We start from the raw sequence: 25,500 nt of genomic DNA on the forward strand, positions 1-25,500 counted from the left end.
CTTCATTCCTTCCCTATGTTTCTTTGCTGAAAATTTGATTCTAAAGACTAATTCATTGCCAGTCCAGATAATGACTCGTAGGTAATGACAGGCCAGATAATGACTTAATGATAGGCCAGATAGTGACTTAATGATAGGCCAGATAGTGACTCTTAGATAATGACAGGCCAGGTAATGACTCTTAGATAATGACAGGCCAGGTAATGACTTAGATAATGACAGGCCAGGTAATGACTCTTAGATAATGACAGGCCAGGTAATGACTCTTAGGTAATGACAGGCCAGGTAATGACTCTTAGATAATGACAGGCCAGGTAATGACTCTTAGGTAATGACAGGCCAGGTAATGACTCTTAGGTAATGACAGGCCAGGTAATGACTCTTAGGTAATGACAGGCCAGGTAATGACTCTTAGGTAATGACAGGCCAGGTAATGACTCTTAGGTAATGACAGGCCAGGTAATGACTCTTAGATAATGACAGGCCAGGTAATGACTCTTAGGTAATGACAGGCCAGGTAATGACTCTTAGATAATGATAGGCCAGGTAATGACTCTTAGGTAATGACAGGCCAGGTAATGACTCTTAGGTAATGACAGGCCAGGTAATGACTCTTAGATAATGATAGGCCAGGTAATGACTCTTAGGTAATGATAGGCCAGGTAATGACTCTTAGATAATGATAGGCCAGGTAATGACTCTTAGGTAATGACAGGCCAGGTAATGACTCTTAGATAATGACAGGCCAGGTAATGACTCTTAGATAATGACAGGCCAGGTAATGACTCTTAGGTAATGATAGGCCAGGTAATGACTCTTAGATAATGATAGGCCAGGTAATGACTCTTAGATAATGATAGGCCAGGTAATGACTCTTAGATAATGACAGGCCAGGTAATGACTCTTAGATAATGATAGGCCAGGTAATGACTCTTAGGTAATGACAGGCCAGGTAATGACTCTTAGGTAATGACAGGCCAGGTAATGACTCTTAGATAATGACAGGCCAGGTAATGACTCTTAGGTAATGACAGGCCAGGTAATGACTTAGGTAATGACAGGCCAGGTAATGACTCTTAGATAATGATAGGCCAAGTAATGACTCTTAGATAATGACAGGCCAGGTAATGACTCTTAGGTAATGACAGGCCAGGTAATGACTCTTAGATAATGATAGGCCAGGTAATGACTCTTAGATAATGACAGGCCAGGTAATGACTCTTAGATAATGACAGGCCAGGTAATGACTCTTAGATAATGACAGGCCAGGTAATGACTCTTAGGTAATGACAGGCCAGGTAATGACTCTTAGGTAATGACAGGCCAGGTAATGACTCTTAGGTAATGACAGGCCAGGTAATGACTCTTAGATAATGACAGGCCAGGTAATGACTCTTAGGTAATGACAGGCCAGGTAATGACTCTTAGATAATGACAGGCCAGGTAATGACTCTTAGGTAATGACAGGCCAGGTAATGACTCTTAGGTAATGACAGGCCAGGTAATGACTCTTAGGTAATGACAGGCCAGGTAATGACTCTTAGATAATGACAGGCCAGGTAATGACTCTTAGGTAATGACAGGCCAGGTAATGACTCTTAGGTAATGACAGGCCAGGTAATGACTCTTAGGTAATGACAGGCCAGGTAATAACTCTTAGGTAATGACAGGCCAGGTAATGACTCTTAGATAATGACAGGCCAGGTAATGACTCTTAGGTAATGATAGGCCAGGTAATGACTCTTAGATAATGACAGGCCAGGTAATGACTCTTAGGTAATGACTCTTAGGTAATGACTCTTAGGTAATGACTCTTAGGTAATGACAGGCCAGGTAATAACTCTTAGGTAATGACTCTTAGGTAATGACTCTTAGGTAATGACTCTTAGGTAATGACTCTTAGGTAATAACTCTTAGGTAATGACAGGCCAGGTAATAACTCTTAGGTAATGACTCTTAGGTAATGACAGGCCAGGTAATGACTCTTAGGTAATGACAGGCCAGGTAATGACTCTTAGGTAATGACAGGCCAGGTAATGACTCTTAGATAATGACAGGCCAGGTAATGACTCTTAGGTAATGACTCTTAGGTAATGACAGGCCAGGTAATGACTCTTAGGTAATGACTCTTAGGTAATGACAGGCCAGGTAATGACTCTTAGGTAATGACAGGCCAGGTAATGACTCTTAGGTAATGACAGGCCAGGTAATGACTCTTAGGTAATGACAGGCCAGGTAATGACTCTTAGGTAATGACAGGCCAGGTAATGACTCTTAGATAATGACAGGCCAGGTAATGACTCTTAGGTAATGACTCTTAGGTAATGACAGGCCAGGTAATGACTCTTAGGTAATGACTCTTAGGTAATGACAGGCCAGGTAATGACTCTTAGGTAATGACTCTTAGGTAATGACAGGCCAGGTAATAACTCTTAGGTAATGACTCTTAGGTAATGACTCTTAGGTAATGACAGGCCAGGTAATAACTCTTAGGTAATGACAGGCCAGGTAATGACTCTTAGGTAATGACTCTTAGGTAATGACAGGCTAGGTAATAACTCTTAGGTAATGACTCTTAGGTAATGACAGGCCAGGTAATAACTCTTAGGTAATGACTCTTAGGTAATGACAGGCCAGGTAATAACTCTTAGGTAATGACAGGCCAGGTAATGACTCTTAGGTAATGACTCTTAGGTAATGACAGGCCAGGTAATAACTCTTAGGTAATGACAGGCCAGGTAATGACTCTTAGGTAATGACAGGCCAGGTAATGACTCTTAGGTAATGACTCTTAGGTAATGACAGGCCAGGTAATGACTCTTAGGTAATGACTCTTAGGTAATGACAGGCCAGGTAATGACTCTTAGGTAATGACTCTTAGGTAATGACAGGCCAGGTAATGACTCTTAGGTAATGACAGGCCAGGTAATGACTCTTAGGTAATGACAGGCCAGGTAATGACTCTTAGGTAATGACAGGCCAGGTAATGACTCTTAGGTAATGACAGGCCAGGTAATGACTCTTAGGTAATGACAGGCCAGGTAATGACTCTTAGGTAATGACAGGCCAGGTAATGACTCTTAGGTAATGACAGGCCAGGTAATGACTCTTAGGTAATGACAGGCCAGGTAATGACTCTTAGGTAATGACAGGCCAGGTAATGACTCTTAGATAATGACAACATACGGTGTGCACGAGGCATGTAGGAATGTAAATCAACCTGAATGGTGAGCCTAATACCCCCCATTGCCCCTTCCCACTGTTACATAATACTTCAATAACAACAGTCTCTCTCTCTCTCTCTCTCTCTCTCTCTCTCTCTTTTAACTTAATTAGTGATCATTTCCCTATTGTTAGTTGATTTTCACTAAACAACACTGTCCACTCACCTAGCACTGTTAATACTATAACCAGAAGAAATCTTTCCAATGAAAACATAAGTGCATTTAAAGCTGATTAAATTAACATTAACTGGAATTCAAAAACCTGTGATTATGGAGTAAATTATTTGTTTGACTGGCACATAACGAAATTTACTGATCTGTATAATAAGCACTTCCCGTTGGAGACATTAACAATTAAAGAAAAGCATATAGGCAAACCTTACGATAAAGGAAAAGGAATAAGATGAGGCAGAAAGGGGAAACGAGGGGAAAGTAGAATGAATGAGGGGAAATGAGGAAGGAAATTATGATAAAGAAAAAGAGGGCTCGTATATCACTTCTGCCATTAAGAATTCAATTAAACATCGTAACAAACTTCAAAAACTGTATGCCAAGTGGCCCCTTACTTATGAAAACGCCTTTAAATCCTATAGAAATAAATTAACAACGACCATACGAACTGCCGAAGCAAATTACTATAAAAACAAGTTGTCAAGTGAAGCAGGGGACTCCAAAAAGACCTGCTAACGGGCGTAATATACAGATTAAGAGACTGTTTGAACCATAACTCTTTACGGCAAATTTATCTCTCTCTGATATATCCGCACCTTCTATACTGTTGTGCCATATGGGGAGACGCCTGTAACACCTTCATCGACAGCCTGATTATTTCACAAAAAAAACCTCTTACGTGTTATGTTCTTTAAAGATCGGTATGCTCATACAAACTGTATTTTTAGAGATTTTAGGTTGTTAAAGCTTCCCGATATTATATACCTTCAAACTAACTTATTTGTCCACAAAGCTCTTCACTCTTTCCCTGTATACCCTGGCTTTACTGTGATGCCCCGCTCTGTGCCCCGTAGAACTCATCAATTGCGTCCCCCGTTATGCAGGAGCACACACGCCCAGCAGAGTGTTCTGTCACGGGGAACAAAAAGCTGGAATAACTTGCCTCAGTCCCTTCTAAATAATGATAGTCTAGTCTCATTTAAAAGAAATTTGTTTTCATTGTTACATGGTAATTATACTTAATATTCTTCAGTGAAATATATACCTTGACTACCTCACATTAAGGCGTGTTAAAGTGTGCTTGGTATGCTTTCCCCCTAGCCTACTCCTTCACCCTTTCCCTCCCTTCTCTACTGCTACTACTACTACTACTACTACTACCACTACCACTACTACTACTACTATTACTACCACTGCTACTACTACTACTACTACTGCCACTACTACTACTACTACTACTACTACTACTACTACTACTACTACTACTACTACTACTACTACTACTACTACTACTACTACTACTACTACTACTACTACTACTACTACTATTACTACCACTGCTACTACTACTACTACTACTACTACTACTACTACTACTACTACTACTACTACTACTACTATTAGAATATGTAATAGTAATGTTCAGGATCAGTATTCTTATTTTATTATCACTATTATTATTATTATTATTATTATTATTATTATTATTATTATTATTATTATTATTATTATTATTATTATTATTATTATGCGTTACTACTGTCACTATTATCATGTCTATCATTATTATCATGTCTATCATTATTATCATGTCTCATTATTATCATGTCTCATCATTATCATGTCTGTCATTATTAATATTTTTTATTGTCATTATCATTATCTTTTTTTTCATTATAATAAATACTAGTAATATTGTTATGAAACTATACTACTGTTGGTAGTATTTTTGTTGCTATTGTTATTATTATTGGTATTATCACTTTGTTCTATTAATCAGGAACAAAAGCCTATTTTCATTAATTTTGTATTGGGGTGCACATGTATAGATTCTGAGTTAGCCATACTTATTTTTTTGCAATCTTTAATATATTTTAGAGAGACCTTGTCGCACCTGTTATGCTCACTTATATATATATATATATATATATATATATATATATATATATATATATATATATATATATATATATATATATATATATATATATATATATATATATATATATAACATGTAGTCCATAAGAGAGCTACGGCTCCATGGACTAGTGGCTTTTAAAGACAATGTGTGTAAAATAATCAATGTAACTACCTTGAGGCCAATCAATCAATCAATCAATCAATCAATCAATCACTCTCTCTCTCTCTCTCTCTCTCTCTCTCTCTCATGCAGTGGACTATAATAATGGTTGATGATGACGACGGTAATAATGCCTAACCTTTCGCCACACCCGCCCACACACACATGTTAGCGCCACACACCTGCGTAATGACACTCCCGGGACGAGCGTGTGATCAAAGTTCTCTGTTGGTCCCAAGTCAGCGGGGGCGGCGAAGTGCGTTGCGGCTGTCAGCAGCTTGTGGTGGGTAGAGTCTGTTGTTGTTGTTGTTGTTGTTGTTGTTGTTGTTCAAAGATATTGTTCCTCCGCGGAGGGGCCACGGGCCCTTATCGGATGACGGCCCATGACGAGGGTATCGGGAAAGCGACTCTAGGCTGACGCCGACCGAGTCGATCTGTCAACGTGTGTTGCTATGTAAGATCAGCCTCCTCGACGCCTTTATACACGCACGCACGCGCACAGCTCCCGGGCGCACACACACACACACACACACACACACACACACACACACACACACATGGGCGCGCGCGCGCATTCTTTGCTTGTTTGTGGACACATATAATGCGAGTTCCTGGTTTTATTGTGGATGTTAAGGCGGGGTCTGCGAGGCGCTGGTCAGTGGCTACAGACTAAGGCAACAGGAAAAAAAGACATTTAAATAATCGCAAAGAAGTAAAGAAGAGAAAACGAAGAAGTAAAACAAAACACAAGACAAACACACGCACCTTCTTAGCCCTGTGGAAGACACGACAGCGTGTTCTTCCCCGATGTTTGTCTGTGGACGTGTCCGTAAAGAACCGCAACTATAACTATAACTATATATATAACTATATATATATATATATATATATATATATATATATATATATATATATATATATATATATATATATATATATATATATATATATATATATATATATATATATATATATATATATATATATATATATATATATATATATATATATATATATATATATATATATATATATATATATATATATATATATATATATATATATATATATATATATATATATATATATATATATATATATATATATATATATATATATATATATATATATATATATATATATATATATATATATATATATATATATATATATATATATATATATATATATATATATATATATATATATATATATATATATATATATATATATATATATATATATATATATATATATATATATATATATATATATATATATATATATATATATATATATATATATATATATATATATATATATATATATATATATATATATATATATATATATATATATATATATATATATATATATATATATATGTAGTATTTTCTGGTAAATGTTACCTCTGAATTAAATTGGTGAAATGAGAGTTATTAGAGCTAGACAATTACTGAGCATCCCTCGCAGCATCTGTGTTGGTGTATGTTATTACGTAACAGTGGCGGCGAGGGTTTGGACTTGTTGTGCGATGCTGCACGAAGCTGCCTGACTGTTCCAACACCCCTCCCTCCCTCCTCCCTCCTTACCCTCTTCCTTTCCTCCCTCCCTCCTTACCCTCTTGCCCTTCCTTGCCTAGCTATGCCCCTTTCTCCTTTCCCTCTCCCCCTTGGTCTTTGCCCCTTTTCCTCCCTCCCTCTCTCTTTACCTCCTTCCCTCCCCCCGGGCCCTGCCTTCCTCACACACACTCTCCACACCCCCAGAGGCCCCTAATGCCTGATGATGATGCGGACACACACCGGAACACGCCTCGCCTTGCCCCAGGAGGCCACGCGGGGTTGGGACGGCGATGACGAGGGCGAGGACGAGGAGGACTGGCTGTGGGGTGGGGACGAGGAGGAGGAGGACGAGGAGAGTGAGGAGGAGAGCTCTGCGCCTGACGGAGGGTGGGGCTGGGTGGTGGCTGTCGCTTCCTTCGTCATCTACGTGAGTGTGTGGCGTTGGGGATGTGGGTGACGTGCCTTGGTTAGTAAATGCCTCAAAGCGCGCCATCGTTGTCCTTCTTTCAATACGAGTAATTCATGTTACTTTCAATACGAGTTACTTCCAATACGAGTTACTTTCAATACGAGTTACTTTCAATACGAGTTGCTTTCAATACGAGTTACTTTCAATACGAGTTACTTTCAATACGAGTTACTTTCAATACGAGTTACTTTTAATACGAGTTACTTTCAATACGAGTTACTTTCAATACGAGTTACTTTCAATACGAGTTACTTTCAATACGAGTTACTTTCAATACGAGTTACTTTTAATACGAGTTACTTTTAATACGAGTTACTTTCAATACGAGTTACTTTCAATACGAGTTACTTCCAATACGAGTTACTTTCAATACGAGTTACTTTCAATACGAGTTACTTTCAATACGAGTTACTTTCAATACGAGTTACTTCCAATACGAGTTACTTTCAATACGAGTTACTTTCAATACGAGTTACTTTCAATACGAGTTACTTTCAATACGAGTTACTTTCAATACGAGTTACTTCCAATACGAGTTACTTTCAATACGAGTTACTTTCAATACGAATTACTTTCAATACGAGTTACTTCCAATACGAGTTACTTTCAATACGAGTTACTTTCAATACGAGTTACTTCCAATACGAGTTACTTTTAATACGAGTTACTTTCAATACGAGTTACTTTCAATACGAGTTACTTTCAATACGAGTTACTTTCAATACGAGTTACTTTTAATACGAGTTACTTTCAATACGAGTTACTTTCAATACGAGTTACTTCCAATACGAGTTACTTTCAATACGAGTTACTTTCAATACGAGTTACTTTCAATACGAGTTACTTTCAATACGAGTTACTTTCAATACGAGTTACTTTCAATACGAGTTACTTTCAATACGAGTTACTTTCAATACGAGTTACTTTTAATACGAGTTGCTTCCAATACGAGTTGCTTTCAATACGAGTTGCTTTCAATACGAGTTACTTTTAATACGAGTTGCTTTCAATACGAGTTACTTTTAATACGAGTTACCTTCAGTATGAGTTACTTTCAATACGAGTTGCTTTCAATACGAGTTGCTTTCAATACGAGTTGCTTTCAATACGAGTTGCTTTCAATACGAGTTGCTTTCAATACGAGTTGCTTTCAATACGAGTTGCTTTCAATACGAGTTACTTTTAATACGAGTTACTTTCAGTATGAGTTACTTTCAATACGAGTTGCTTTCAATACGAGTTGCTTTCAATACGAGTTACTTTTAATACGAGTTACTTTCAGTATGAGTTACTTTCAATACGAGCTACTTTCAATACGAGTTACTTCACAAGGACGAATGAACTCTTGTACGTTTTGAACCCCTTTTACACTTTCTGAACCCTGTACGCACCTTCTGAGCCTCCTATCTACATCTTTAAACCTCTTACGCCTCTTCTGAACTCTAATAATCCCCTTCTTCACATCCTCGGAAACCTTAACACACGCTCTGAACTTCTTAAGGATCTTCTGAATTCCTCACCACCCTTCTAAACTTCTTGAACACATTCTGGATATATTACACGCCTTCTGAACCCTTTGCACCCCCTCTGAACGCCTTTATTAACACATTCTGAACCTTTCCCGCGTCATTTATACATTTGAGACTCTTATGGATCTTATAAAACTCTTACACCCTTTCTGAACCTCTATCCAACTTGTAAACTCTCTTATCCACCTTCTGAACCTCTTAAGAACCTTCTAAATCCCTTAACATCAATCCTCTTGCGGACCTTCTGAATATCTTACACCCTTTCTGAACCTCTATCCAACTTGTAAACTCTCAAATCCACCTTTTGAACCTCTTTAAACACATTCTGAACCTCTTAATAAGCTGCTAAATCCCTTAACATCAAACCTCTTACAGACTTTATAAATCTCTTACACCTTTTCTGAACCTCTATCCAACTTCAAAACTCTCTTATTTTCCTTTTGAACCTTTTTAAACACATTCTGAACCTCTTATTAACCTTCTACATCCCTTAAACACCTATACATGACGTCTTTTCCCCCATTCCCAGACGTTGGCGTCCATGTTCGGTAACTGCTTCGGCGTCCTCTTCTCCGAGTTCTTCCTCAAGCTCAACACGTCCTCCACCAAAGTCTCGGAGATCTTCAACCTGGCCTTCGCGCTCTCCAGTTTCTTTAGCTTCCTGACGGGGCCGCTGGTGGAGCTGTACGGCTGGCGGCGCGTTACCCTCGTCGCCAGCCTCGTGTATAGTTTGGGTCTGGCCTCGTCCGCCGTAGCCACCTCGGCCTCCTTCTTCTTCGTCTTCACCATCCTGCTGGCTGGTGCGTCTTGGTCTCGGGCTTGGAAGGGTTTTTGTTCATGTTTTTGCGTTCTGGTTTTAAACGGTGATCTCTTTTTCTTCTCTGTTTAGTTTTGATTCCGTTTTTTTCTTCTTTGCTTCTTTTCAATTATTAAAATGACATCTCTTTCCTTGTTGCCTTAGTTTTTACGTTTTTGCTTCCCAACGCTTTTTTTTTATTTGTTTTCTTCCTCTTTTATAGCTACATATTTATCCAACCTTTAATTTTCATCCTTTCCTCGTCTTATTATTAGCTAATCATTATTATCATTATCATTCAAAGTCCCGTATCCAATGTTCTTTTGATACACGAAAAGCAAACTCATAACTTCCTGCTTCAAATCTATTCCATCTACAACAACACGATCGTAATACAAGGGAATCCAAACCTATCTTCTTTGTACCCTTCAGGTCTGTGCATCCTGTTACTGGAGGTCATCGCGCAGCACACCGTCTCCCTGTACTTCACCAGCAAGCGCCGCCTCGCCACCTGCATAGTCACCCTCGGAACGTGCGCTAGCCAGGTCCTCCTCACGCCCCTCATCACGTGGCTGCAGGGGGAGGTCAGTCACCGCGGGGCCACCCTCCTCATGGCTGCCCTTGCGCTTAACTGCTGTGTGGCGGCCATGTTTCTACACCCGGTCGAATGGCATAAGAAGGAGCGACTGGTAGGCTATCCTGAAGTCTACGTGGAGAAGAGTAACTTATCGCCAAACTTATCGCCACTTTTATCGCCAATATCTCCAGGTGCAGGTTTTATTAGCTTACCAGAGTCGTCTTTAAGAAACGTACCGGGTCAGCGGGATCGCCAGGTAGAAACGGGTACATTATCGCCATCCTTATCGCCAAAGTTATCGCCATTTATCAAGTCGACGATACCTGGTGACGGAGGATTTCTTCAGTCGGTCGAGAACGAGAAGAGGGAACGGCATGTGAGTTTCGCCGATGACTACCTTGAAAAACACGCCTCATCCTCATCGCCAAAGCCCAAGACGAGTCATACAGTCGGTGGAGGGATCTTAAGACTCGCACAAACATCTCTACGAAACCTCCGCTATTTCAGGTCACCACGAATCGCCTTAACATCAATGATCCTCGCGTGTAACGCCAGCTCCTTGGTCAACATCTGGGCCATCGTTCCCTTTGCCCTCAAGTCGGACGGGTACTCTTCGCAGGAGGTGGCGCTGTGTCTCTCCGTGGCGGGTCTTTGTAACACCGCCTCAAGACTGACCAACGGCGTCCTTAGTTGCTGGGCGGCGTTCACAGTGCAGAGGCTGTATATTATTGGCTCTGCGATGTCTGCCCTTGGGATCATTGGTAGGTGGTGTGTGTGTGTGTGTTTTGTAAGGTGGGATACATTTTCTTTCCTTGAGTATTTGTTTCTTGGGTCCTAATCAGCGTTGCCAAAGTATCGTATTAAGCACATATCGTATCTATCATTTTTATGCCTCAAACTCTCGTACCTACACAAGTAACGTGAGAAAATCAAAGTTATTGCTAAAACTGTTGACTATTGATGTTTTTCGTTCTTTGTTGTTATAGTTATCGGTCAGCAACTACGAAAATGAAATGCGATGAGTACGACAATTTGGCAACGCTGCTCCTAATCCTTTGAACTCGACCCACCGCTGCCAGACTGTCGTACTCAGAGCGTAGAGTTGATCGGTTTCTCACGCATAATTACTCCCTAGAAACATCAGCAATTAACTATTTTAACGATAACTATAAATTAATCTCGCTATTGTGGCCCGGGGGACAGTTTTTGGGTCGGAAATGTGTAAATATTAAGAGGCTAAGTACGACAATTTCGCAACGTTGAGTCCTATAAAAAAAATCGTGTCCGTGTATATTCTATTCTTTCCTTGAGTATCCGTTTCTTGTCTCCTGATCCTTTGAACCCTGCTGTACTATAAAAAAAAATACCGCGTTCTCCCCAGGGTTCAGCATGGTGGAGGGCCTGGCCTGGAAGATAGTGCTGTTCGGCGTATGTGGACTCGGCAACGGCACGGTATCCACGCTGTACAGTCTGGTGGCCGTGGAGGCGGAGGGCCTTCACCTGCAGCTGCCGGTCCTTAGCCTCGCCGGGCTCATCACGGGGCTCTGGTTTCTCCTGGTTGACCCTCTCACTGGTGGGTTGAATACTCATTTGATTCTATAAGTCATTGTAACGATGGAATTCTTCTCTGATCCATTTTTTTTCCCCCCGTTGTACGTATTAAAGAACGATAGAAACTGATGATTTTGGGTGGTATTTTAAGACTTTTAAGCTATTTCTAAAGGTCAAAGAGGGGATCAATCGGGCTCTAATGAGTGTTTCTTTAGGTTCACGGTACAGAAGAAGGGTTAAACTACCACCAGGGTCATAAAACTACTCCTGGAAATGACCCAAAACTCCTAAGACAGCCTTGTCAAATATATGTACTTGAGCGACGAAGTGTTTAGTGATACGGCTCTTCGTCTCCTGTTTCTCTGCCATCATTATTAACGTCTTTCCCTTATTCCCTTTTTTTCTTTTCTTCTCTTTCCTCCTCCTGCCTTTATTCTTCCTCTCAACCGTTTTCTTCTTCCATCGTCTATTCTACTTCATCATCATATCCATTATCTATTTCACATCCATTATCTATTCTACTTCAGCATCAATCATCTTTTTATCTTGGTTTCTCTTTTCTTTGCTGTGTTCTTGTTCTGGTTCCTTTTATCTATGTTATATTCTCAACCGTTTTCTTTTTCCATTGTTATTGTCATCAGCTGAAACTATCCCTTCTACTTCATCATAATCATCTTTTTATCTTGGTTTCTCTTTTCTTTGCTGTGTTCTTGTTCTGGTTCCTTTTATCTGTGTCTTATTTTCAACCGTTTTCTTCTTTTATTATTATTATCATCATATCCATTATCTATTCTACTTCATCATCATAACCATCTTTTTATCTTAGTTTCTCTTTTCTTTGCCGTGTTCTTGTTCTGATTCCTTTTATCCATGTCTTACTGCATTATCCTCCCGTCACAGGCCTGGTGCGGGACTTGAGCGGCAGCTACTCCGTGTGCCTCGGCGTGCTGGGCGGCTTCCTGTTGGCCAGCCTCGCCCTCTGGCTCCTCATGCCCGCCCCGGCCCGCAAGTCCCTGCCGCAGCACCGCCGGAGTGAGAGCCGCCCCCTCGTACGCCCCGCCAAGGCCTCAAAGGATCGGTTCACGGCCCAGGAGACGCCGAGGCTACGAATGCATCATCAGAGGGAGATTTAACGAGTTCGGGGAAGAGGTGGAGGGACTCAAAGTTGTTCGCCATTATATTTTATCAAAGGAGAGAATAATCTGAGGAAAGGACCCGAATCTGGCCCTGTTATCTGTTATCCAGGGAGAGATGAAAGGACGCAAATCCATTATCTTTTAACGCTAGATTCGATGATTTTGATAAGCTATGTTAACGCTTGTACAGCATCCACCATTAATATTAACCGTTCCAAGCATTCAGTATTTTAATTTAACCTTCCCCGGCATCCACCAGTGAGATTTGACCTTTCCCGGACATCCACCAGTGAGATTTGACCTTTCCCGGACATCCACCAGTGAGATTTGACCTTTCCCGGACATCCACCAGTGAGATTTAACCTTTCCCAGCATCCACCAGTGAGATTTGACCTTTCCCGGACATCCACCAGTGAGATTTGACCTTTCCCGGATATCCACCAGTGAGATTTGACCTTTCCCGGACATCCACCAGTGAGATTTAACCTTTTCCAAACATCCACCAGTGAGATTAAACCTTCCCCAGCATAATAATAATAAAAAAAAAAAAAAAAAAAATCTCTTCCTACCTTGATATGGAGTCGATTCAATATTTAGTCGATGTTTAGTATTATAACTCATCCAAAAATAATTACGATATACTAGCAACAAAACAATATATCTGTTTACCTTGCTATGGAGTCAATTCAGGTCTGAGGCAAAGCAAGTCGATGGTCCACGTAGCCGCTGAATCGTCGACTTCATCTTGGCTTGCTAACACACCTGAGGAGCGAGCGAGGGTTTGCCAGGGTTAAAAAATTAAGTCCGGATTAAAACGGAAATCTTTTATTGAGTGTTAGTTCACATCGAAGTGTTGTTACGATACTCCATTCACGGTAACTTGGCGAATAAGCCCCTGCCCACAGCCTCCCAGCATCCACCAATCATGTGAAGCCTGAGCTGAAGAGTGGGCGTGGCTTGCGTGTGGACCAATGATGCCAGATTGTCGTACTCAGAGCCTCGTATTTACCGGTTTCTGACTTATAACTCTTCCCAAAAAATCAATAATAATTAACCATTTTAACGATAATTACATATGAAACCAGTTATTGGGGTCGAGGAGGCAGTTTTGGGGTCGGAAATCGGGAAACGTAGGAGGCTGAGTACGATAATTTGGCATCTATGGTGTGGACTGTCCAATGAGAGGGACTAAATCAGACAAGGGAGGGACTTATTTCACGATGACTTGGAAGATGCATGGTAAGAGAAGGAGTTATTTCACGTTAGCTTCGAATATACGTGAAAAGGACTTATTTCGCTTTAACATTGAAAAAACGTGGAAGTACAAGGACTTATTTCACGTTACCTTCAAAAATACTTGGAAGGGGAGACTTACTGAGACTTATTTCACGTTACCTTAAAAAATACGTCCCATTCTCACCAGTAACACATTATATTGGCCTTATTTGAAGAAGTGGGAGGAGCTTATTCGCCAAGTGATCATGAGTGGGGTATATATAGTGATGCTGCATGTTAGAGGTGATGGCTGGTGATGAATTTGATGGTGAATGGTGAAGAGGAAGAGGAGGAGGAGGAGGTGGCGGCGAGGGAGGAGGAGTCGACACGAACACTAACCTAACCTCACTAACACCACTATCACAACTCTCACAACCCTCGAACAGTAGTCTGGTTATAGTTAAATGGATAGATATGAGGGTAGTGGTAAAGCCGGGAGCATACATTGTGGCTACGCGTGACAATGGGCTCCATCGCATTCTTTTTACAGCTAAAGAAACAGCTCAAGGGCAACACACACACACACACACACACACACAAAAAATAAATAAATAAAATAAAATAAAAAAATAAAAAATAAAAAATAAAAAAGTAAAAATAAGCCCACTAATCGCTGTTCCCACAAAAAACAAAAAAGTAATTAGCTGCCAAAAGAGAGGTCAGCATTTGTATCATAATAGTTAACATCAGCATCACAATATTTAGCGAGTTAGTAGCATACGACCTTGCCTTTCGATAGCTGTGATTCCCTTCTACTTACTTAAATACCCAAACACTGCCACATTGCCGGCCTGGAATATCTCAGTACCAGTATCATATCCATTATTTTTTTTTTACAGCTAAAGAAACAGCTCCAGGGCAACAAAAATAGGTGTAAAAAAAAGCCCGCTAATCGCTGTTCCCACAAAGACAAAAGTAATGAGCGGCCAAAAGAGAGGTCAATTTCGGGAGGAGGTGTCTTGATACACTCCTCTTGAGAGAATGCAAGTCAAATTCAGGAGGAAAACCTTGAGCCTGAAGAACCCACCACCCCATCTCTCTAGGGGTATGTGGTTCCTGTGTGAAGACTCGCCTGTACTTTCGAAACTAACCACAGGGCGTCCTGGAATATACTCTCTCGGGTACACTTCTGCCTCTACGCTTGTCCTTTCCTCCTCCGTCACCGCACACCGCTCCTTACCCTGCCAGCCTTCCCGTCCTAAGCTTATATGTATGTAAAGGAGGAGGTGAAGCGTGTGTGATCGGGTTAAATGATGCGTGAGTGTTGCCAGACGTGACTCGGTGTGGTGTTCAATGCCTTAAGATTAGATTATTTCGTTTCATGAAAGGTATATTATTATTATTATTATTATTATTACCTTCGCCAACGAAGTTGGAGGAGGTTATATTTATTATTATTATTATTGTTGTTGTTATATCTATATGGTACTTCTACTTACACATAATATTCAAGGGCTCAGTTTATCATCGTTATCGTTAATATCAGTACAGCGGCTAAGGGTTATGGCGTTCGGCGCGGCATTATTATGTACATTAAATACACGTTGATATACAAAGGTGGGTTGGTAGTACGTGGATGCGGGGAATATAAAAATACTGTATATCGACAACAATGTACAGGCGTTCCAGTATTCATGGAGCGGTGACGAGACACGGGCTGTATGCGGGGTGGTGTGTGTGTATAGGACGAGTATGTGACGTCACAAGAAGATGGATACATCGGTGAGATACAGTGACAGTGGTGATTATAATGTACATGTTCTCATGGTTCGTTCGGTTCGGTGAGGACACTGTAGCTTATAGACTTGCACCCTTATAATAATGTATACATGTGACACGAGTGGTACACAGCGGAGCACGATGAGTGATGGGTATGATGTACACGCTCTCATGGTTGGTTCGTTCGGGTGATGACATCGTAGCAGCCTAGAGACTTGCATGGTACAAGGTATAGTGACACAGGCGGGTACAGTGGTGGATACAATGACGGTGATGAGATAATGAACCGGGAGGACGCGGAGGTCTGGCTGCAGTCCCTCAGCCTTTACTGACTGTAATGAGGCGTTAACGCCTTATTACCAAGGCCCCGCCCACACTGTCGGGCAACGCGCGCTGAGCTTATTACTCTGGCTTCCCAAGCAGTGTTACCAGACAGAGCAATTCCCGGCAGGCTCCACAGTATCGGGCAGTGCACGTCAAGTTGTGCGTTGATCGGGCAAAGCCTGCCGGGCACTCCTTGAGAATGTGAACAGGCAAACAAGGCCACTTCGATGGCGTGCCGGTGGTTTCCCCGCTCGTGGCCGCCACCCAGGCATATGCATTAGTATTATAACTCAAAGTCGGGCACCGCCCGATAGTGTGGCCGGGGCCTACTTACCTCCCCCCCGCAGCACCCAAGGCCTACACGATACAACGACTACGGAACGGCTGAACTAAGCGTTATAATGAGCGAGCCGTCTACTACCTAATGCTACAATTGCTACGCGGGCGTCGGCTGACATGGCGGTCTCCAGCGAGAGGGTCAGGAGTAATGCATGTCTGTACCAGCCATGGCTATGTTAGGAAACACAAGAGAGAGAGAGAGAGAGAGAGAGAGAGAGAGAGAGAGAGAGAGAGAGAGAGAGAGAGAGAGAGAGAGAATTAAGATTCAAAGCAAAAATAAAAAGGCAGAAATTACCAACAATTACTCTTATCAACCCCCCCCCACACACACACTCCCTTCGCTAACAACCCAACGCTCCTGCTCCCTTCCCGTCCCTCCCCAATCCACCTCCATTTCGAACCTCCTCTGAGCCCTCGTTATGATGCTTCGAAACACTTCCCTCTTCTCTCACTCGTTCACTGGTTAACTTTGACTCTCTACGATACATAAATGACTTCATAATTCCTTCATACATTGCTCGAGACATACATCACTCAAAACTGGACTTCCTTCCTCCCTTCTCAAACACATTCTTTACGCATTTCTATAACACATCAATGACTTATCTCGTTTACGTATTGGCAAGAATAGTATACCTTTCAAAACTGCCCTTCCTTTTTTCCTTTCTTTCTTTCTCTTTTCCTTCCTTCCTTCCTCCCTTCTTAAACACGTTCTTTATACATTTCTATAATACATCGATGACTTCTTATCTCGTTTATGTATTGGCTAGAATAGTATACCCTTCAAAACTGCCCTTCAATCCTTCCTCTCCTTCCTCGATTCCCTTGTTTCACTCCTTCTATATAGCTCTCGATCTGACCTTCTACAATACACCAATGCCTTCTTACCCTCTCCATACATTGCCAGGGACAGACACCACTCAAAACGGCCTTCCCTTCCTTCCTTACTCTCCCTCCCCAACATTCCTTTCTTTCACTTATTCTATGGCTCGTTATCTGACTCTCTACAATACACCAATGACTCCTTACCTCATCTATATATCGGTAAGGACAAACACTCTTCAAAACGGCCCTTCCTTCCTTCAGTTCTTCCTCCCGTCTATTGTACACAACCTCCACGGACGAGAGCAAGGCGGCAACTGATTCCAAACTACCCAGACTGCGCTGCGGACAGGTGGCGCTGCGATGCTCTCAAACGCCCGCTACCTCGTTTTCTTTGCTATTTATCGTTTGGTAAGAGCTTGGGGTTGCATTTTAAGGCGTGACTAAGCTATTGGTTGGTTGCCTTAGAGGTTTGGCTATGTACGAAAGTCAGTTAGGTTGATGTTAAGTAGATGAATGTTAGTTAAGTAGAATGTTTGTAGTTATTGAATTTGAGTGTACTGAGAATAAGACTGAATTTGGTTGTAGATGAAGGTTAGTCAGGTAGATGTTGGTAGTTACTGAAATTGAGTGTTACTGAGAATAAGACTGAATTTGGTTGAAGATGAAGGTTAGTTAGGTAAATGTTTGCAGTTATCGAATTTGAGCGTTACTGATAGAGAGCTGAATTTTGGTTGTAGAAAAGTTAAAGTAGAATGTCTGTAGTTATCTAATTTGAGTGTTACTGGGAACAAGACTGATTTCCGACACATGCGCAGATGTTAGTAAATGCCATAAGCTTAGGAAATACAGGTAAACTATATTAATCGAGGAAGTATCCGTAAAAATACATTAGTCTATCGTGAAAATATTGAACGAATGTATAAGAGAAAAGAGAAAGAAAAATATTGTCGAAAATACTTAGAATTTGACTGATCTTAAAGTTTGACGTGAATAGTCTTGTCAGTTGAGTGGATGTTAATTTTAGCGAGGAGGAGGAGGAGGAGGAGGAGGAGGAGGAAGATGAGGATGACGAAAGGAGAGGGGAGAGAAGACGAGGTTTTGGAGGAGGAGAAGAGGAGGAGGAGGAGGAAGAGGAGGAGGAGGAGGAGGAGGATAAGGGCGAAACCTCTCTATCTGATCCTCTATTATGCCGAGTGTCTTGTGCAAAGCGATCAAGGAGCTTCTGAGATGGATCGACACACACACACACACACACACACACACACACACACACACGGAAGGTCCTTATGCATGTATTATTATCGAATCACAGCTTGTCTTCATCGTATAATAGAAAATAAATAAATAATAAGAAAAGGAAGAGGAGGAGGAGGAGGAGGAGGAGGAGGAGGGGGAGGAGGAGGAGGAGGAGGAGGAAGAAAACACTATTAAAAGGTAATGTACAAAGAAGTAGAGGAATGAAGGGAAGGGAAGGGAAGGGAAGGGAAGGAAGGAAGGAAGGAAGGGAGGAAGGAAGGAAGGAAGGGAAGGAAGGGAAGGAAGAGAAGGGAAGGAAGGAAAGGAAGGAAGGAAGGAAGGAAGGAAAGAAAGGAGGGGAGGGGAAGGGAAGGGAAAGAGGAGGGGAAGAGGAGGAAAGGGTAATAGTACACATGAGGTCAGAGGTCAGATTGCGTGAAGGTCATGAGAGAGAGAGAGAGAGAGAGAGAGAGAGAGAGAGAGAGAGAGAGAGAGAGAGAGAGAGAGAGAGAGAGAGAGTTTAATTTGTCCTTGTTTTAATACGACCCCAAAAAATATCAAAGTTTAGCCCAAAAAAGTGAAGTCCCGCGATGATGAATGATGGTGAACCAGTTTCGTGATAAATAGGCTAAGTTTCCGTCCATGTTTCACGCACGACAAGACTGAGGAAAACATGCTTCAAGTTTCCCGGGGGCGGCTTGAAGATACATTTTTAAAGAGGAGAGGAAGGGGACGGGAGGAAGGGGAAGGAAGGCAGAAGGAAGGAAGGGGGGAGATTGGAGAGAGGGAGGGGAGAGGGAGGAAGGAGGGGAATGAGAGGGAGGGGGAAGAAGGGGAAGAAGGAGGAAGGTAGTGGAGAGATTGGACAAAGGAAGGGGAGGAAGGGAGGGGGAGATGGAAGAAGGAGAAGGAAGGAGGAAGGGAGAGGGAGGGAGGAAGGAGGGCTGAAGAGGGAGTGGGGTGGAACACACACACACACACACACAAACACACTCAACTCTATTAATGGGTTCACTTGATACCACTTAAGCGTCTTCGATCCTCTGCAACACTGTCTTCCATAAGTGTTGCAAATCTCAGCATCTTATTGGTCAGCCTGTCAAAGGAGGATCGGATCGCCTCTTCCTGGAGCTCGTTAAGAGTGAATAAGGGTTTCGATTCTCTTACTGCTATTTTGGTTTGCTCTCTCTCTCTCTCTCTCTCTCTCTCTCTCTCTCTCTCTCTCTCTCTCTCTCTCTCTCTCTCTCTCTCTCTCTCTCTCTCCATATAAAACTCAATCTCCTCTCGTTCTATCTCAATCTCCTTCTTTTTTCTCCCTCTCCTTCTATCTCCTTTTCCATTTCTCCCTCTCCTTCCCTCCCTTTCTTTCTCTCCCTCATTCTCCATCTCGCTTTCTCTCTCTTTCTATATAAAAAACATAATCTCCCTCTCGTTGCTTAAACCTTTCCGTCTCTCCTTCTCCTTCTCCTCTTTTTCTACCTCCTTATCCATTTCTCCCTCAACTTCCCTCCCTCTTTCTCTTTCTTTCCATATATAAAACAATCTCCCTCTCCTTTTCTTTTCTATCTCTCCCCGTGTCTCCCTTCTTCTCAATACAACCTCCCTCTCTTTCCATCACCCTTATCATCTCTCCCTCTCCTTCCCCTCCCTCACTCTCTCTCTCTCCCCTCTCTCCCTTCTCTCTACTTATAAACACAAGCTAATCTAATTGAGTCATCCCTCGCAGAAGAGCAGTGTTGCCATCTCTCCGGGGGCGCCTAGAACCACTCGATGACGAAGACGCTCCAGTAGATGACGTTGAGGACGGTGAAGGAGGTTGGGAAGAGGATGCGAGATACCCTGTCGATGAGGATGGCCCGCTCCCGACGCCTTCGATGATTCTGCTGCTGGGAAGAAGATGGGAAAGATTAGTATGGGAGATAAAGAGAAATAGAGGAGGATAAAGAAGATAGATAAGTATATACGAGATGATTCTGCTGCTGGGAAGAAGATGGGGAAGATTAGTAAGGGAGATAAAGAGGAATAAAGGGGAATAGAGAAGGATAAAGAAGACAGATATGTATGTGAAAGTGAAGCGATATCTCCGTAGACTTGTGTGAAAGGGAAAGAAGAGAGCAGACTGTAAGAAGAGGAAAGGGAGGAAAGTGGAAGGAAAATGGAGGAATAAGGGGAGGAAAGTGAGGAAAGGTAAGGGAGTAAAACGTAGGAACTAAAATTTTATCATTGTCTCCCCTTAAATTCAATCTCCTTTTAAGCTCTGACTCAAGTATTTCACGCAGCGCCGCAACCATTTCCTTCTCTCTCTTCAGACACAATGGACGTTGATGGCATGTCTTATTATATTATTAAACGTAGGAACTAATATTTTATCATCGTTTCCCTTTAAATTCCATCACTTTTAAGCCCTGACTCAAGTATTTCACGCAGCGTCGCAACCATTTCCTTCTCTCTCTTCAGAAACAATGGACGCTGATGGCATGTCTTAATATATCATTAAACGTAGGAACTAATATTTTATCATCGTTTCCCTTTAAATTCCATCTCTTTTAAGCCCTGACTCAAGTATTTCACGCAGCGCCGCAACCATTTCCTTCTCTCTCTTCAGAAACAATGGACGTTGATGACATGTCTTATTATATTATTAAACGTAGGAACAAATATTTTTATCATCGTTTCCCTTTAAATTCCATCACTTTTAAGCCCTGACTCATGTATTTCACGCAGCGCCGCAACCATTTCCTTCTCTCTCTCCAGAAACACAAGACCCTGATAGCATGTCCTCGCGATATTAAGAGCCATTATCTTATTAAACGTAGGAACTAAATCTTAATCACCGTTTTTCCATAATTTTCACATCTCTCTACCCACCCATGACAACTATTTCCTTCTCCCTTCTTCAGCATTAATGGACGCTGATTATATGATTAGAGGATTGGATAGTTACTTAGCGTCACCCCGCGCCTCATATCCTTTGCATCGCTATTATATTGACGCTATTAAGTCTCTCTCATATCTCATATCTCGTTATTTGTCTCGTATCTCTCTCCGCCTTCTCTCGTTTTAACATGGCGTGTCGGGAAACTGGTGAGACGGGGAGTTGATCTTAAGAATGGAGTTAAAATGTTTACAAGCGAGCGACCATTGTTTTTTGTCTTCGTGTGTGTGTGTGTGTGTGTGTGTGTGTGTGTGTGTGTGTGTGTGTGTGTGTGTGTGTGTGTGTGTGAAAGGGAAGGAAGGGTAGGAAGAGAGGGGAGAGAAAAGAAAGGAAAGGGATGGAGAGGGAAATTAAGGATGGAAGAGAACGAGAAGGATAGGAAAGGAAGGAGAGGAAGGGAAGGGGAGAGAAAAGAATGGAAAGGGAAGAAAGGGATGGAGAGGGAAATTAAGAATGGAAGAGAAGGAAGGATAGGAAAAGAGGGGAAAGGAACGAAAAGAAAGGAAGGGAAAGAGAGGGAAATTGAGAATGGGAGAGGGAGGGAAGGAAGGAGAGGAAGGGAAGGGGAGAGGAAGGAAAGGGAAGAAAGGGATGGAAAGGGGAAATTTAGAATGGGAGAGGGAGTGAAGGATAGGGAAGGAAAAGGACCGGAAAATCTACCCCCCCCCCAAAAAAAAAAAAAAATAATAATAATAATAAAAATAATAAATAAATAAATAAATAAAATCGTGGCAGGAAAGTCTTTGAAAATAATTACTAGCACAAAATAACTTACTAATTAGACGACAACGCTAAATAAAATGTGTGTGTGTGTGTGTGTGTGTGTGTGTGTGTGTGTGTGTGTGTGTGTGTGTCATAATCAATTCAATATCAACGAGAGACTAACAAGAGAGAGAGAGAGAGAGAGAGAGAGAGAGAGAGAGAGAGAGAGAGAGAGAGAGAGAGAGAGAGAGATATGAGAAAGAAAACGGTCCACTTAGAGGGCATACTAGGCTAAATCTGAACATTCTCGCAATTAGCTCGTCAGATGAAAGCTTTTGACGGGGAGAGAGGGAGGGACGGAAGGAAGGGGAGAGGGAAGGAGGGGGGAGAGAATGGCTTCAGAAGAGACACTGGAGGGAAGGTAATGGGCAGGAAGGAGACCACAAAGGACAAAAAATGAAGGGAAAACGACATGAAAATTAAGTCTCTCTCTCTCTCTCTCTCTCTCTCTCTCTCTCTCTCTCTCTCTCGCTCGCTCGTGACTTTGTGAAACGGTTCTGAATTAATACATAAATGAGATTAGATGAAAAAGAAAAGGAAGGAAGGAGGAGGAGGAGGAGGAGGGGGAGGAAAGGAAAGAGAGGATGACAGGAAGGAAAATAAAGATGAGAGAAAAGAAAAGATAATGAGAGACAGGAAGGAAAAGATGAGAGGAAGGAAGACTGAAAAATCTCCTCCTCCTCCTCGTCACATACCTTCTTCACCGGGCCCAGAGGCGGCGGCGGCGGCGGTGGAGGAAGACCAAAATTCACAGTGTGCTGCAGAGTGGAATGGGGGAGTGCTGAGTGCTGAACCCCGCTGAACATGGGCCCGTTGATCAGGTGCTGAGGGCTGGGCAGGTGAGCGGGGCACGAACCCTGGCCCAGCATCTCCAAGGGCGACATTCCATTGGCGGGGGCGGCCGAGGAAGGGGAAGCGATGGTGTTGATGCTGTCGAACTGAGGAGATAAAGAGGGATGAGAGAGAGGGAGGGAGGTGGAAAGGGAGTGAGAGAAGGGTGAAGGAAAGGGAGGGAGAGAGAGGGGTAAGGGATAGGAAAGGAAATGAAGGGAGGTGAAAGAAAGGGAGTGATAGGGAGGGAACGAAAGGAAGGGAGATGGAAAGGGGATGAGAGAAGGAACGGGAGAGAGAGAAGGGTGAAGGAAAGGGAGGGAGAGAGAGGGGTAAGGGATAGGAAAGGAAATTAAGGGAGGTGAAAGAAAGGGGATGAAAGGGAGGGAACGAAAGGGAGGGAGAGGGAGAGAGGGAGGGAGATGGGAAAGGGATGAGAGAAGGAGGGGGAGAGAAAGAGAGGGGAAGGAAAGGGAGGGAGAGAGAGAGAGGTAAGGGATAAGAAAGGAAATGAAGGGAGGTGAAAGAAAGGGAGGGAAAGGGAGGGAGAGGGAGATGAAAGGGATGAGTGAAAGGGAAGAGGCGAGAGATAATTAGTGAAAAAAAATAAATAGAAAGATAGATAGATAGATAGATAGATAGATATAAATAGACACAAAGATAAAGAGATAAAGACATAGAAAATAAGATAGATAGATAGATAGATAGATAGATAGATAGAGAGAGAGAGAGAGAGAGAGAGAGAGAGAAAACCCGCTATCTTCATAACCGATAGCGTGTGTTTTCTCACCTGTGAAGGATACCTGTGAAATGCTACAACAGGGCGGACCAAAATGTTTCCCAGGTGAGCCCTAAGGAATGGTATCTTACAGGGTGAACCAAAAGGAGTAGAAAAATAAGAAGAAACAGAGGATATTTATTTAGTGTTGTTGTTTTTGTTTTTGTTTTTGTTGTTGTTGTTGATGTTTTGTTTGTTAATATTTACATTCGGTTAACTTTGTGGTTAATTTTTTTTTAGGTTGAATTGAATATTTGGTGTTTTCTTAATCTCTCTCTCTCTCTCTCTCTCTCTCTCTCTCTCTGTTTTTTCTTCTTCTTCTTCTTCTCATTCCCATTATCTCTTTTATCTTCTCTTCCTCCTCCTTTTCTCTTTGTTCTTCCTTTCTCTTCTCTCTCTCTCTCTCTCTCTCTCTCTCTCTCTCTCTCTCTTCTTCCTTCTTCTTCTTCTTCTAATCCTTCTCCACTCTTCTTCCATTGTTCTTATTTTCTCTTTCTCTTTTCTCTCTCTCTTCCTCCTCCTCCTTCTCTTCTCTTTCTTCCTCCTCCTTTCTCTTCTCTCTCAGTCTCCTTTTACCATTATTCTTTTTCTTCCTCTTTTTTTTTCTTCCCTTCTCTTCCTCTTCCTCTCATTCTTCTTCCTTCTCCTCCATTATTGTCTTGCAAAAGGGACACCGAATCAATTAGCATGATGAGGAGAAGGAGGAGGAGGAGGAGGAGGAGGAGGAGGAGGAGAAGGAGGAGGAGGAGGAGGAGCAGGCGGTGGATATATGAAGTGTGTGTTGCAGAAGATGGAACAGAGAGATGAGGTGAGGAGGAGGAGGAGGAGGAGGAGGAGGAGGTGCCTGACGGATGAAGTTGTCCTCCTCCCTGACGCTTATTCTCCTCAAGTGTACTCCACCTCCTCTCTCTCTCTCTCTCTCTCTTTGCATATTCTTTCTTGTCAAGAGGTCGATTAGAGAGAGAGAGAGAGAGAGAGAGAGAGAGAGAGAGAGAGAGAGAGAGAGAGAGAGAGAGAGAGACACACTAATCTAATTCAAATGTTTCCTTTACCTGTTTCTCTAATATGCCTCCGCCTCCTCCTCCTCCTCTTCCTCCTCCTCCTCCTCCTCCTCCTCCTCCTGCTCCTCCCTCTTCCTCCTCCTCTTCCTCTTCCTCCCTCCTCCTCTTCATATATACACACTCGTGGACAGACAGACATATGGATTCTCATTCTCTCTCTCTCTCTCTCTCTCTCTCTAATTGATCCTGTCAATTAATCTAAAAAGTTATCAATGTTAATATGCTTATGAGAGAGAGAGAGAGAGAGAGAGAGAGAGAGAGAGAGAGAGAGAGAGAGAGAGAGAGAGAGAGAATAAGAGAGTTTTATCCACACACAAGAA

The 25,500-nt window shown here is 42.2% G+C and overlaps 2 protein-coding genes and 1 long non-coding RNA gene across 3 annotated transcripts in view; 1 reads left to right on the plus strand and 2 right to left on the minus strand.

The window, feature by feature from the left end:
• The window catches only part of LOC126990506 (uncharacterized), a 36,379-nt gene extending 18,492 nt beyond the window's left edge, over positions 1 to 17,887 (minus strand). Inside the window, exons 1-2 of the long non-coding RNA XR_007744468.1 lie at positions 17,782 to 17,887; positions 13,765 to 13,857 (exon numbers count right to left, since the gene is read on the minus strand). This is a non-coding gene — a long non-coding RNA (uncharacterized LOC126990506). The remainder of the gene's footprint in view (positions 1 to 13,764; positions 13,858 to 17,781) is intronic.
• LOC126990504 (monocarboxylate transporter 13-like) lies at positions 5,671 to 13,534 on the plus strand. The gene is made up of 6 exons (XM_050849104.1): positions 5,671 to 5,758; positions 7,242 to 7,464; positions 9,565 to 9,835; positions 10,264 to 11,169; positions 11,790 to 11,981; positions 12,860 to 13,534. Exons 2-6 carry the CDS (start codon positions 7,258 to 7,260, stop codon positions 13,090 to 13,092), a joined length of 1,809 nt encoding a protein of 602 aa, XP_050705061.1. The 5' UTR covers positions 5,671 to 5,758; positions 7,242 to 7,257; the 3' UTR covers positions 13,093 to 13,534.
• Positions 17,888 to 20,083: 2,196 nt separating the features above from the next.
• The window catches only part of LOC126990511 (glycine receptor subunit alpha-4-like), a 142,530-nt gene continuing 137,113 nt past the window's right edge, over positions 20,084 to 25,500 (minus strand). The window contains exons 11-12 of the mRNA XM_050849109.1: positions 23,206 to 23,448; positions 20,084 to 20,696 (exon numbers count right to left, since the gene is read on the minus strand). Coding sequence (XP_050705066.1) covers positions 20,571 to 20,696; positions 23,206 to 23,448 — 369 coding nt within the window. The 3' untranslated portion in view covers positions 20,084 to 20,570. The remainder of the gene's footprint in view (positions 20,697 to 23,205; positions 23,449 to 25,500) is intronic.

Source organism: Eriocheir sinensis, unplaced genomic scaffold (assembly GCF_024679095.1).
Source record: "Eriocheir sinensis breed Jianghai 21 unplaced genomic scaffold, ASM2467909v1 Scaffold17, whole genome shotgun sequence".
NCBI lineage: Eukaryota > Metazoa > Arthropoda > Malacostraca > Decapoda > Varunidae > Eriocheir > Eriocheir sinensis.